Source organism: Neltuma alba, unplaced genomic scaffold, assembly GCF_004799145.2.
Source record: "Neltuma alba isolate B1F8T4 unplaced genomic scaffold, ASM479914v2 tig00002463_pilon, whole genome shotgun sequence".
Classification (NCBI taxonomy): domain Eukaryota; kingdom Viridiplantae; phylum Streptophyta; class Magnoliopsida; order Fabales; family Fabaceae; genus Neltuma; species Neltuma alba.
In genome coordinates this window covers 35,672-51,391 of record NW_021632872.1, presented here as the reverse complement: position 1 = coordinate 51,391, position 15,720 = coordinate 35,672, and the positions used below count along the sequence as shown (strand labels likewise).

The following is a 15,720-nucleotide window of genomic DNA, read 5'->3' as shown; positions in this document are numbered from 1 at the left end:
TTATACTGGCAGCTACTTTTTTCTTTCCAGCCTTTGAATAAATTCCTCTGTGTTTTCTTCACGGTATGAACTATTCAGATGTTTCTGCATTTGAAAAGCACGTGGGTTCTTGTTTCAGTACTAATGCAGTTGAATTCAATACTATTGTTTGATGCTGGGAAAGATTATGAATTTACTTGAAGGGAAATTCTCAGGATGCGTGCGGCATATATAATGGTTTAAGGGAAAAAGATGGATATTCATAGAAATAATCCTTCCTTTAAATCACAGGGAAGAGAACGAGCAACTACCCTGAGGGATAGAACTCCAAACCATACCCTGGTAGAAAATATTTCATTTGTAGTTGCCATGCCATCTTCTATGAGGCAACTACCATAGTACTGTATTTAGAGCAAGCCTAAACTGTGATGAGTAAACAGCCTTTTTCTGACTGTTGACTGATTCTTTTTCTACACGTCTAGCCAACAGCTTACCGATCACACTTGTTCAGTTTGGTGTTAACTATGTATATTGGCCGATATTAAATGATAGCTTAGATTGTTCTTAATTAATTATGACCCTTTATCTAAACTATTTTTGGGTTCCATTAACCAAGGAATAGCAATCTCATAAACCTACATCTTAAAATCTACCGTTGAGAATAAATTTCTGTCATAATTTGGCTTAGCAGAGGTCCAAGGATATCTTGTTGCTCTTATGTCCCAAATGATGTCTTAGTACTTTTCTCTTTTGCAGGCTTGTCAGAAGCTGACAACAGGGAAACCGAAAGTACTATGCCAGAGCATTTGCAGGCCCAATAGCAGTGGAGAAAATTAATATAAACTTGATTTCACAGCAATATAATGAACAGAAAAACTGAAATCGGTACCGATTTCTGGGTGGAAGAATTCAATGGACAGGTTTACACACCAGCAAGATCAAAAAGGAAAGTCAGATCAAAGAAGAGGGAGTACATTGGATGGGGATCGACACTACTGATTTCATTTCTTGAATCAATTGGTAAAGATACTAGCGAGCCATTAACTCAGTATGAAGTAACTGCTATTGTAAATGAGTATGTTATGAGGAATAACCTTATTCATCCTCAAAAAAGAAAAGAATTGTTTGTGATGAAAGGCTCCATTCACTGTTTGGAAGGAAATCAATTGGCCGAGTCAGAGTCCATGAGATGCTGCAGTCACACTTTGCTGCAAACTGTGAAGAATCTTCTGAGGACTCTTTATTAAACTCAGAAGATGATGAGAACACCTTGGCAACGTGTGAATCCCTGAAGACAACAAAACCAGAGAGTAAGACTCTATCAAAGAAAAGGGTTTCAAAAAAACCTAAGAGCTGTTTTGCTGCCATCATTCCTGCTAATATCAAGCTAGTATATTTGAGGAAGAGTCTAGTTCAGGACCTTCTTAAAGACCCTGAAACTATTGAGAGTAAATTAGTTGGTAGTTTTATTAGAATAAGATGTGATCCAAATGATTATCTTCAGAAGAACTCCCACCAGCTTCTGCAAGTTACAGGTAATTCGTTTGCTGTAGGGTATGGCTTCACATATTAAATATGCTTCTACTTGAGCTTTTTAAATGTACAATTTGCTTCTTAAGTTATTCCCCTACATACTATTTAAATGATCCCTCCAAAAGCAGCAGCATGGATTGGCTTTCTGAAAAACTTATTGAACACTTGAATTCATACTTGACTAGTTATTTTAAGAAATAGAAGCCTCTTAATAAAAGCAGCCTCAAACTTTATCATAATGTTATGTGTTTGTCTACATATTAAATATTCTTCTTCGACAGCTGATGTCTTTCATATGGTGTTGAACGGCGATATTCTAAGGCCCAAGCTCATTAGGGCTCATTAATCTAATTGCTCATTTAAGTTTATTATTATTGTTGTTATTCTCAGGATGTGTAAAAGATAAAATCAGATAAAATATCTGATTTTATATGGACTAGATTTTTATCCAAAATCAATTAGATTAGGTAATTTCTGTTATTTCCTCTCCTATATGTATGAACCGAATACATTCAATAAAAGTTGAAGCTGAGAATCTATTGTGTAGCCGATTCCTTCATTAAATTTTCATTTAGGGTTCACAAACTCAGGTTATTTGGAGGCCTAATTGACCATTTTTTATTATTTACAAGGGCAATGAACTAATCGACGTTCTCGTCTTTCATAGTTGTAAATTCAAGATGTTAGTACCTGTATAGATATTGGAGCCATTGTATACCACCTGTTCACTCTAGGTAATCATTTCCATTCTTCCATTAAAGGATGTCCATCTGGAAGAAATGAATATCTCTTCAAAGCTGTTATTTGTCACCGCCTTTTACTGCCTTTGAAAGGTAGTAATCAGTTAATAGAGTACCTCCCAATGGAGTACCAATTACCATACAACCTATTCATTGGACAGGCTAGATTCTCAAGGCTTAGACTTCGAGCTGAATTAGGATTTGTTGATGAGAGTGGTAGTAATTTAAACCAACGAGCCAACAGATTCTTGTTGTTTTGATGAAAACAAAAGCTTCTTACTCAAACAAGGGAGAATCAGTAACAGCAAAAGATGAGTACCTCAGACTGAATCTTATCAAAACACAGGGTTTTGTTTATAAAAAGAAATTGCTTATAGCAACTACAAGGTCTAGGACACTTTGATCACATTGATAGCATGTTCTAATGTAGCATATAACGGTTCATATTAACAGTAATTACATTTTACATTTGTAGCTCGAATAGCACAAGTATATACTTTTTTGCCCCCCTCGGAAGAGAGAAGTTATTTGATATTAAGATAAACAATTTCAAGAAACAGCCCCAGAAAATTTTATGAAAACTATCAATCTAAGTTCTATAAGGGCTTTCATGAAATAATAAAATTTGAGATTAAAAATTGTTACATGAAAACCTGAATAAGTTACAGCTCTCACTCTACAAAGATTCTGCCTGCCCTGCATTTTGCACAAAGTATATACTTAATGTCAAAAAGGTGTTGCTAAGTGACCAAAGATGGGTTTGCACTGATTGGATATTGAAGTCTTGAGAATTATTAATTGTGCTCTGCAGAATTAAGCCCTCTAGTAAAGATATCTAGTGCTAGAAATCCTGGTCTTTGACCCCTTTATGCTTATCAGTTTAAATTGTTGCTATTTCATATGCATCTCTTTAAAGATCTGCAGGTGATCACTATTTATCTGTACTCCTCATTAATGATTCACTAGGCTTGATACTAGTGCATGGCCTCTTTGATAATTATCGTTTCATGTTACATGCTAAACACCTTTTGTTTATGTGTTCCACATGCACTGAATATATATAATATATTTCTCCCTGGGCTATCCTTTAGGTATAAAGAAGTGCCCTGGAATGAAAGATGTGAATGGGGAAATTCTCCTTCAAGTTTCTGGTTTCTTTAAAGATGTTGGCATTCACATGCTTTCTGATGATGACTTCTCTGAGGTATGACTGATATCTCATTTTAGTTTAAAATTGTATTTAGCTAAAATGATGTACTCAAGTACTAAGTCAAGAGTGTAAAATTGCTTCTAACCTGCTTTTATTGGAGACATGTTGTACTTTATGTGGTTGCTTTACTTAACCATGAGATTTATCATGTTCCAGAACTCTCTGCTTTACATTATATCTATGATACTGAACACTAGACTAAAAGGGAGTGAGGAGAGGGATGAAAGATGGTAGGGAAAAACTACAATCAATTCAAAACGGTCTCTATAAAGCTAAAATATGTAAAACTAGAGTTTCCTATGCCTAGAATAAGTTTTCCAGAACTTCCCATTAATCTATTAAATTTTTCCTTAAAAGTTTTTTGGTGTACGTTATTGGTTTTGGTTTCAGGAGGAGTGTGATGATCTTTGTCAGAGAGTAAAAGGTGGCTTGCTCAAGAGGCCTATGATTGTAAGTTTTGTTTTAAAATTCAATTACTTCTAAAAAGGGTAGTTTCTGGTATGCTGCAGGGCAATATAATGCTTTAAATTATGCATGACAAGGAATAAACAGCATTGCCTGTCTTCTTCACAAATGGAAGTTGTTTGCTCTTGAACTCTGGCTTTGCCAGGTTTGATTTGATTGTTAAGTTTTAACCTCATCAGATACCATGCAAGGGGATACCAATTTGCAGTTTGAGGCTATGCTTGGACCTCATGATTCCTACTATAAGCTCTACGAAGTTGAAGGTTTTGTGCCTCACATTTTGCTCAAGGGATCCTGAGGGTTAGATGATCATGAAAACAATACTGCAATTTGGACTTTCCATCACAATTACTTTTGCTGGCTTATCCCTTCATTGTCTAAAGAGATGTTGAGAGTTGAGACCCTATCAATGAGCATTTAGCCATTGGTGAGGACAAGAAGGACCTGATGAAGGAATAAAGCTGAATATGCTTCAAAATTAGTATTAGCTAGCTTGATTAGGCTTTTGAATTTGAGCATACGAGTGCATCTCTAGACTGTGACTAGACGGTATAATGGAGTAAATTGTATATGTTTATGTCATAATGTCTAGGACAATGCTCCATGCTTTCTGAATTTAGACTGTATTATCTTTTCTGATTTGAATCTGAGGGATATTTTTTGGTTGATGTCTTTGTTCATATTTTTCTTTTACCAGAAAAAATGTTGAAGTTGAGACTTAAACTGAGTATACTTTCGCACTAGAGTTCATTATGTTTAGAAATAGATGGATATTCAATAGGAAATAACACTTAATTTCATGGCATGATTGTATAATATTTGCAGGCACTTGGACAATTGGAAATAGATTCGATTTTATTTGTTGGGATTAACAGGGAGGAAGCGTCAAATTAAAAATATGTTGGCATTAATGCATCCTATGGCATCCCCCCTGCAGTTTTTTTAGGGTTAGAAAAGTTGAGATTGAAATGTCGATACGTGATATTGCTTCCTTGATCCATCAGTTACTTTTATGCAGATCCAATGTGAACTTAATGCCCCTGGTAGTAGTTTTTTAATAAAAACTGTGATGACTTTGTTGCAAAGAATTGTAACCATTTTCAGAAGCTGCAACTCTTATATTCTAGAAATTTAACGTAGACATCTGTGCTTATTGTAGCTAAAATTTCTCTTATTTATGACTTTGTTTATACTAGAAAGCGTAAGTAAATGGAATATGATATGTAAATATAATAAATGAGAGAAGTTAGTTAGGACTTAGTTGGGGGTAAGTAGGAGAGATTACCAGTAGTAGCTAAAGGCTATAAATAGGTGGCTTAGGACTAATTTTAATTAGCTTATGAGATTAATGTATTTAGTCCCTTTTCTCTCTCTCACCCTCTCCCTCTCTCTCATCTATCTTGTTTCTCTCTCTTCTCCCTCTGTCTCCCCTTTTTTCCTCTGTTCCTCCCTCTTTCCCAACTTTTCTGTTCAACAGAATATCAATGACATTACAATTGTCTTCTTTTCTTTTCTTTTTTTATTTTTTTGAGCACAGACATTACAACTGTCTTCTTGATTGAGACATTACAACTGTCCTCTTGATTGAATGATTTGGGACTGTATGACTTCAAGTAATCTGATTAATACCTTATTGAATCTGAATAATTTATCATCATAACCTAAATGATTTTGTACCTAAAGATTTACTGATATTATCACGGTCCCAAAAAAGGTTAGGCCAGTAGGGGACTGGTTTATGTGCAATAGAATTAGGACGAAATGATGGGCAATTCAGTTATTGGTAAAAATGGTGATGAAGTAGCAAGGATTAGAGAAGTAACTTTCTACTCATAATTTTGTGAGATGAAGTGGGGATCTTTTGTTGGTGGCAGAGACTCTGGCCTCTGTAAAGCCAGAAGAACCTTTGCTTTATTGACTGCTTATTTGCTATGCTCTTCTTTCTTTCCTCTTTCTCCATAATTATCGACTAGCCATTTCATTCTCTGTTTGGAGGGAATTGCAGCTGAATATGTCCATAAATGAAAAATAAACCTATTGATGAGCTTGTGTAAATATTGTAATCTCCAGCATTTTTCTTTTCTATATTCTTCACTACATAAGGTGCTTGTGCCATATGTTGTAGGTGGATTTTGAGCAGAAGGCCAGAATATTGCACGAGGATATGACAAAGCATGTGAGTATTGGCTAGTAATGCTTTCTTTTTTTGTTTCAATGCTTCTTTTTTATTTGGGATAATATGTTATTGTTATTTGTGATAAACACAAGTTCTCCTGATCTTCCATGTGAAAAATATGGTGGTCCAAATCATACAATTTCTTATTAGAAATGCGCAATATAAGTCCCTGAAAAAATGGTGCAGACCCAATATTTGAATTATGGATGACCAGAATTGCTGCTTGAATCATCAGAATCATGTGAAGCATGTTGGGGTGACGCAATTGCCACTGTTCTGGTGATTGATTCATGTTGGCTCATGGGGGTCACAAAGACCAGTTCTTAGTGGCACATAATCTGAAGATGAAATAATCTGGGGGCCTTTTAAATAATAACGCAAGGGACAGTTCTCAGAAGGCTCTGTTTGTGAGATAAAAATCTTTCAAGTACAACACACTACCCTTCAATAGAGGGAAAGAAGACAAAATGATAGAATACAAAATGAAGCCTTTTCTTGGTGGATAGATAACAGCTCAAACGGTGACATTGGATAAATATAAACATGTCTTGCGAGGTCCATGTGGTTTGCTCAACAGATAAAGCTAATAAATCACAAACTAGAGCAAATACTTTATACTGGAGCTTTAGGCAAGAAAATATTAGAATAAGAATGAAAGTTTTACAATTTGTATTTTCATTTACTGGCACACTACTGACAATCACCTCAAAGATTAGAGTATAATAAAAAAAAAAAAAAATCATATCTGAGAGTGCAACCAGTATATGAACTTGTGTTTCTTTTACGTATATAATTTTTTATGGTATATATCATTTATATGATATAATTCACGCTATTTTTCATTGTATGATTCAATACCAGTTTACATTTATGGTTAAAAAATGAGTCTTCTAATTCATGATTTGAATTGCAATTTGATTACTATGGTGAAAAACACTTTATTCTTATTATTTGACACATCTGAAAACATGCGAGGCACATCCAAGATCTATTTTTCATGTGCTCATTGTTTTCATGAGTTAACTATATAAACATTTTTCAATATATTTTTTTTTTGCCAGAAAACGTTTTTCAATATATGTTTTGATGTCATGCCTTGTTCTTATGTCCTGCGTCTATGCTTCAGATATTACAGTTTCGTGCGCTTTACATGCATGTTTTGACTATCTATAACATCCTTCTCGTTTGATTCTCCACCTGACTTTGTTTCTTTCTCATATGTGGTGGATTTGTTCTAGTGGCTTGCAAGAGAACTTGTTATGTTAAAGAATCTTATTGAACGAGCTAATGAAAAGGGTTGGCGCAGAGAATATCCTTTCCTAATTATGGATGAAATTCTTTTCTGTATTATAGTAATATCTCTCTATCTGTTTGTTAGAATGTGATAAAATGTGGTGACTGGCTAAGCATATTCATTATTTGGGTAATACAAATTATTAGTTATTACTGAGCTGTACAATCAGTTTGTGAATAGAATCCACGCCATTTTGACATTTAATATATAATACTCGGAAGCTTCAGGAATATTCATTGTATTAATAGATTATATGCAAATGACAATTCTCATTTGTTTATTTATAATGCAGAGATTAAGATGAAGAAACCCTGTCAATAATGTTGCAAGCCTTTTAGAATCTGTGATCTTTATAGTTTCCTGTGTTCAGATGGATGGATTTCTTCAGTGCCTTCCAATCAACTTAAGGGAAATAGTAGCAAAAAGCATATGTGGCAATCCTTTTTCAGTTTATTCTTACGTGGGATCTTAGAGTTGTACAGTTCTAACAGAGTTGTCTGGCTTGCTAGTGTATTTTTTATGTTGACATCTTAATATGATAACTTGTGACATACCCAGCTTGATCTTGCATCTATAATTACTTGTAACATGCTGGTGATGGAGTGAGTTCTACAACCCATTCAACATTTCAACTTCTGTTAGTTGTCAGTTGCCACACACATGCACGCACATACAGAAGAGTAGCTTCTATGGTTCTCTGATGTGATGCGCATGGGTTAAACTTTTGTTCACTCCTTCTAAGTCCCTTCTAAATGAAGTGGCCTTTAATTCCTTTACATGTTCATGAAAGAAAATCTCTGTTAGGATGGTGAACGGTTTGCACTAAAATTATCTTTCGAGTATCATGTGTCATGTGACATATATGGAGAAAGCTTTTCTATCAAAAAGTATGGATTCCTTAATTAATAGGAAGTACACTGGATGAGTACCTACAGAGACAGGCGAAGCTTCAGAATCCAGATGAACAGGCACGGCTGTTGCAGGAAATCCCATCTGTTATTTCAGATGACATAGAATCAGAATCTGCAGCACCAGACGTTCCCGAAGAAAAGATGGAAAATGATTCACCAGAATTATTACAGACTACATGCAAGCAGGAATCTTTGCTGACTGAGATTCGAAAGGAGGTTAGAGTTGCTTCTGAACCTGAGATTACAACAACGGATATTGCTGATTGTGCAAGACACGAAAACAATTCACCGAAGTCAATTCTCAGGGGATCCTCAGAAGTTCCACGCGACATGCCTGCTAATGGCTCTGTGTATTCTCATGACCCTGTTTCTGCAGGTATGTTACAAACCTTCGGCTTTTCCATATTTCATTTCAAACGAGCAATTCCAGCTTGAAAAGCACAACTAACGTGTCAGAAAATTAGTGTTTGAAGCCAAAGCGTTATCTGATTTGTATGAAATTAATTACTCCCACAACCCGTCCAACTCTATGGCATGATCAAATTTTGTATTCATCTCCATCAAGATAGGGTGTGAAACTCCAAAAATACTAGCTAAATATCAAGCCTTGATAATTGTAACGGTGGTGAGGGTGGCAAGACTGATCAGGGCATGGCCCATGCCAGCCTGAATGATGAATGGTTTGTGTTTTTCCACCCACTACTCGGCCCTACCCATGAAAAACTTGAGTCATTTCGGGCTGGGCTGAGCAAGGTGGGCTTTCTTATCCAAGTGGTAATGCTTTGTCCATAATAGCGGATATAGAGAAAACTTCAATTAAAACTTAATAAATTAGATGCCTCAAATATTTAAAGGATAAAAACGGAGCTCTAGCAGAAGCAGCTCTCTAATTTTCTAATTATCAATCAATGGAATCCATCTTTATATACATTGCTCCACCCTGCGTCAGCCTGTCCTATCATATTGAGATGAAAAATCAAATTCAAACTTTTCTAAGGTTGTAGAGAAAACTAGTGGGTAGTGATTTGGGATATTGAACCCTCCCCTAAAAGTTAACTGTTGATATAGGAGAACTAGCTCATTTAAATATCCCATTGAGCGTTCTTTACCTTTCAGTATGGGACTTATGTATCTCATACTATAAAGTCTCTATCAACGGGCCATCTTGGAGGGTCAACGTCCTAGTGAGTGCACTTTGCAACACTTCCACTTGGTGACACATCAGTTGACTTCGTAATATCCCTTTTTGAAGCCGTTGACCAGCTCCAATACCAATTCATATTTACTTAAGTGGGATGGGGAACTCCCCTCGAAAAGCTAGCTTCTCCTGTCTAAATATGCCATTACGCATCTCAACATACATTCAAACCCCTTTGATATCATTGCTCTACTTTGGCACGCTTTTTGCAGAAAATTGCAACGGCATTCATACTCAACAGCAACGAGTGCAACAAATAGACCTTACATGTGAGAATGATGGTGTAGCTGAACTTGATAAAGCTAAGGTCTCTCAACAAACACCAAACAAGCCGATTCCACGACCTGAGGTTATCGAATTAAGCGACGATGATGAAGAAACTGAAGAACCAAACTCCGCAAAACAGACTACTGCTATGATGCTGGATAAGTCGATAGGATGGCACTACAGAGATCCTCAGGGCCGTGTGCAAGGACCATTTTCAGTAGATTTACTAAAACACTGGTGTGATGCTAACTACTTTCCACCAGATTTTAAGGTTTGGAAGGCAGGTCAAAGGCCGGATGAATGTGTATTTTTGGTTGATGTACTTCAATGGTTTTTCCCTTGATCAATTACAAAACATTAAGTACGAATACGCCAAAAAAGGAGTCTTCTGCCCATAGCCACACCCAAGACTGACGTCAGATAAATTCATGTAACATTTGAAAACCTTAGATTTTTTTTTTTTTGGAGTTATAAGAGGGCGGGTTCGATAATAATTAGTTTTTTTTTTTTTCGCCATGGTAAAAATTAATTTAGGTCAATTCTGTGTAATCCACGTGCTATGTGCAATCTGCAATTTACAATTGTATTGGTGAATTTATGCTCACTGATTGATCATTTTGTCTCTTCGGCGCCTTTCATTGTCTCTCTCTCAGTTGCATCCTTCTTGTTTATATGAAGCTTATAAATCTATTCTTGACGTTAATTTTGCTACATATCTAGATGATTACCAATCCTTGCATTGCTAGCATTGGTCATAATGCCAAGGATAATTATCAGGTTTCTCGTTACTTTGAAATTTCTATCATGTTATTAACTATTGAAAGAATAGGGCTTCTCTTTTTTTTTTTTTTGGGTAGTTCTTTAAAGTTGGTCCAATTTTTAGGAAAAAATGGTCAAAAGCTCCTGGTTAAAAAATTAATGGTGTAAAGGTATATGAAATTTGTTTAAGAATTTAATCACAATCTATGCAACTCTAATTGTGTAACCTATTTTTAATTATGTGCAAAACGAAAGATATGTGCATATAATTGAAGATATATTGTATACAATCAAAATTATGCTACACAGTACACACAACTGCAGAAAAGTTGTATACACATGAATTATACACATTTAAGGACTTGAATCCTTCTAGCCAAAATAATAATAATAATAATAAAGGACTTGAGTCCTTAAGTACCTTTGCACGATTTTTCTTTTTGATTCATGTTTTAGTAGAGGGAATTTATATTGTATTATGTATAAAAATAATGTATCCAATGGTATTGGAGGTAATTTACAATTTAGTTCCTAGGTTCAATTAAAACATTGAAAACTCCAAAATAAAAGACTTAGGTGTTATAAATAAAGAAGAAATATAGGGAAGAATCATACAAAGAAAGAGAGGATCAACAAGAAAGAGTATTTCTCATTCTATTCAAGTATGCTCAATACATTATATGTAGCCTCTATTTATAGGTACAGTTTTACACCTTTGATAGAATCTACAGATTACATAATTATATGAGATAATTGTTGGATATAGAGATAATGGGAGATATTAGAGATTATAGGAGATATAGGAGATAATGGGAGATATATGGACATCCACAAAGATATTATTATATGCATAACACTCCCCTTTGGATGTCCAATATATATGAATATGCTTCATTAAAAAACTTCAACTAGGAAAAACCCAGTGGGACAAAAACCTAGCGAAAGAAAAAGAGTACACTATTCATTGATACACTAGCAATGCTGCCTCATTAAAAACCTTGCTAGGAAAACCCAGTGAGACAAAACCATAAACAAGAAAAAAAGAATACAGCGTGTATTAACTCTCTCTTTTGACAACATCAGTTGACATCTTCAAGCCTACAAAGTCTAATATAACGAACAACCCTTCCAAATATTGTAATGAGATAAAAATGTCAAATATGAATTTCATGATGTTCTGAAAATCATGAGACGAATAGTCCTTTTATGGTTTACCCACACGCGGATCATATATAATCTATTGACATAAGGATCAAACAAGAATACTTTATCTATATAGCCATTAAGATTAGTCTTGGGTACCTTCATATAAAATAATATTACCTCCATGGCACCCTTAAAGTAATGAAGAATATTTTTAGTTCCATTCCAACATCTTCATGTTGATAAAAACTATATCATGCTAATCAGCAAATGATATATCAGGTTCTGTATGGCTAAATATATAAATGCTTTAATGATACTAAAATATAGTACTTCTGGACCAAGTGTTTATTCATTACCTTCTGGAGGTCTAAATCGATTTCTAATCCATATCTAAAGATCTTGCAACTACCAAAACACATAATGGATGTTACTTATTCACATAATGGATGTGATTTATCTATATGTATTCTTCTCAAAGCTTTCATTTCAAACTTTTTCTTTAAGTAATTCGTAGCTTTTGAAAACTCATCAGGAGTTTCAATGCTATCATCATAAATAGTACTGATAACAAACTCATTTTGAATCTTTTCACAAATAGACAAGTTGGAATATGTTTACATTATTCTTCCAGTCGATATTAACCATATATGCCTCATATAGACATTTAATTGAACAATGTTCTTGAGAACATAATTGTATGCTTCTAGAAGCTCAAATCCTTCAAGGATTTTCATACATTATGATTCAGATCAGTTCATGTATTGGATCGTTTGAATTTATACAAGAATTTGAATCCTTCTGGGATTCACATATAATTTCACTATAAAGTGAGTCATACATTATAGTTACATATTTCTAAGACACACATGAAAAAACGTCATTTATTACCAGACTATTAGGTTGATAAGACATGTAATTTAATCCATCACAAGACTTTATTTCTCTTTATATTGTACAAATGCCTATTTACATAATAGTAGCATTACACTTCAAGTGCATGGGCTAGGGATACACAAATCCTTGTTACATTGCGTCTGTTCTTTTCTGTTGGCCAACCATTTCTCTGTCTGTATCTCATGACAGATTTATATATAAGATCCTCATTTGATCATGTGATATCATCAATAAAATTATTATCGACAATTTTATTCCTTTATCGGTCCCATTTTCTTTTATAACATAGCATATCAAGATCTCTTTATTGCTTTCAGACACTTAAACCTCTTCAAGGGTCAAAGAGTTATGTCTTAACCTCTTTTGCAATTTATGCCTCCTTAGTATGATCATCATAATCATTCGCTCCTTTTTCTTCTTTTTTTTTTTGAACCGATCATAATCTTATGCTTTTAGCATGTTTTCAAGAATATGAGCACTTTTAGCTGGAATATAAGAATTAAGAATTCTCATTTGGGTCAGTAATTGCATCTGACAAATATTAGTAATATTTTACGAACACAATACTTTATAAACTTTTAGTTCATACTACTATATTTAAGGATCTACATTTGATAGTGAAAATACATTCTATGTATTTTCTTTTCCAGCTACACATTTTCCCCCCATCATATTTGGAACATGTAATGTAGGTCTCCCAAATCTATAAATCTCTTTTAGAAACATTTTTTTGTTTCATTTAGAGACAAACAAGAATAAGAAGATTCTTATCCAACAGTGATCCCAACTTACTTTTAATATCCATCTATGTGTATTGTTATGGTGGAATAATAGATATTGCACATTCTAAGACGAAAAATGTCTGGCTCCTGACCAAAAGCCAATTATAATGGGAGAATTCACAATACATTGTTAGCTTAATGCATTTATGTGCAAAATATATAAAATCAATCATCCAAACACTCAAATGGGAATTATGTTCTCATAAACTCTGATCTAGCTACTTATGAAGGCTCTTACTAAACATATAATCATCAGTAACAAGAAGAACAATCACTAACAATCTCAACGAGAGTCATATTGATTTCATAATTAGGAACTTATGTACTCAATATAATTATCTGAACATATTTGCAAACTTTAGGTTGCAAGTTGATCATCAACACCTGTGACCATTTTATAGATGCATCTTTCACTTATAGAGTATTACTTTGGTCCACATGGTGTCTAAAGGGGCCTATATATAAAGTTGATACATTATAAATCTGCACGTATCCAATTTTGAGCATAGCTAGTGATGTTCTCTTATTTAGTTCTTTTGAGAACAAACAACATATAAAAATTCTTGAATTATATATCATTTTTAAATAATCTTCTGGTTCTTTAATAAATGACAATGCACATTTTTCATGATATTTTACATTATTATGATCCGGGATGATCTGACTGGTCATGCCAAATTATAAATGCATAAACTTCTGGTTTATTATAAAATTATTCTCAATTATTAGTAAACTTCTCGTTACCATGTCATATTATTCATTTTTCACTTTAATATTTCATAAGGAATATGCTATCAATTATGGATTTGATCTTCATGATAATAAATTATGATATAGCTCTTCTAGAGCATTATTTTTCATCTTTTACCTAATGGTAAAAACTTGTACACTCATGGAAGGTTGAGTACTACTGACTCTTCTGGAGCCTTCTTCAAAAGCAATATAAGATATAAGGAATGACATTAATATTGATAATAACAAATTTCATCCAACATAATTTACAGTTGTATTTCAACAATCTCCAATCATAGCTATGGCACCCGATGTTTAAAACAACGGTAGATAATCTTTTTAATTCCATATAATGGCTTAGATTATCCTAGATAAATTGAATAAGAATACGGATACTCTGAAACACCATATATATGATGCTCGAGCTATTTTTATTTGAACAGAGCAAAGGATACTCTAAAATTATGCTGGGATAAAAAGGTATATCATTCGCACCTTGGTTAGAGTTTCGTGTTGATAACGTGCTATAAATAAAGAAGAAATATAGAGAAGAATCATACAGAGGAAGAGAGGATTAACAAGAAAGAGTATTTCTCATTCCATTCAAGTGTGCTCAATACATTATACGTAGCTTCTATTTATAGGTACAGTTTTACACCTTTGATAGAATCTATAGATTACATAATAATATGAGATAATTGTTGGATATAGAGATAATAAGAGATATTAAAGATTATAGGAGATATATAGACATCCACGGAGGTATTATTATATTCATAACATCAGCCATATTTTTCTTTTATTAAATTTCAAATTCAGATAAGACTAGCTAAATCGAGATAAATGCCACCCCTTTTTCTCTCCATGCAAAATCTCCTCTTCACTACTAGGGATGCAGCCGCGGTTTATTGCGGTTTATTGTTTAGCAGCCATTGCCCACTGAAGTACGAAGGAGACATGGAGATATGGGTGTATATTACACTATTGGCCCCCAAAAATTATAGTCCGCGCATACAAATTTTTTTAAGGGAAATTGTAATAAGATTTCACCCAAGAGAATTAAATACAAAAAAATCTTTTAAAATTATCAAATTATTCTAAAGACCCAAAAAACCTCATTGCAAGACGTTTTATTTATTTAATTATCAAATTGGCATCAACTAAAAGAGCAGTCATTAATAATTTAAGGTGTAACGATTAATAACTATCGCAACATGTATTAACAGCACACTTTCTCAACACATCACAAAAATGTAATACATGAGTTGTCAATATCTGTCATGATAGTTACTAATCACTGCATCTTAAGTTGTTAACAATTGTACTTTCAATTGTCAACACATACTTTAAATAAAAATAAGGATAATTTGGTAATTAAACAAATAAAATTTCTCACAATAAGATCTCTTAAGATTTCAGATTAATTTAATGATTTTAAAAAAAAATTGTATTTAATTCTCTTTTTCTTCTTTTTATTGGGGGATGTTCGCCACGCTACACTTGTTTTTCTGGCTCCGTCCCTGCCTTCACCGGTGGAAGATTTGATGCAAATATGCATGCACAAATCTCCATTTTAACAAGTCTGGAAAATTATGAAGGGTGCAGATTTTCAACCCAAAAAAAAAAAAAGGACG

General features: G+C 33.8%; 1 protein-coding gene across 1 annotated transcript; it reads left to right on the top strand.

The window, feature by feature from the left end:
- The first annotated feature begins 720 nt into the window (after positions 1 to 720).
- Positions 721 to 10,411, top strand: LOC114729315 (uncharacterized protein At5g08430-like). Its single transcript, XM_028916301.1, is given in 8 exon segments — positions 721 to 1,083; positions 1,086 to 1,514; positions 3,344 to 3,456; positions 3,853 to 3,912; positions 6,053 to 6,103; positions 7,342 to 7,412; positions 8,314 to 8,684; positions 9,719 to 10,411. Coding segments are annotated over 8 exon segments (1,734 nt in total). The 5' UTR covers positions 721 to 842; the 3' UTR covers positions 10,117 to 10,411.
- Positions 10,412 to 15,720: the final 5,309 nt, after the last annotated feature.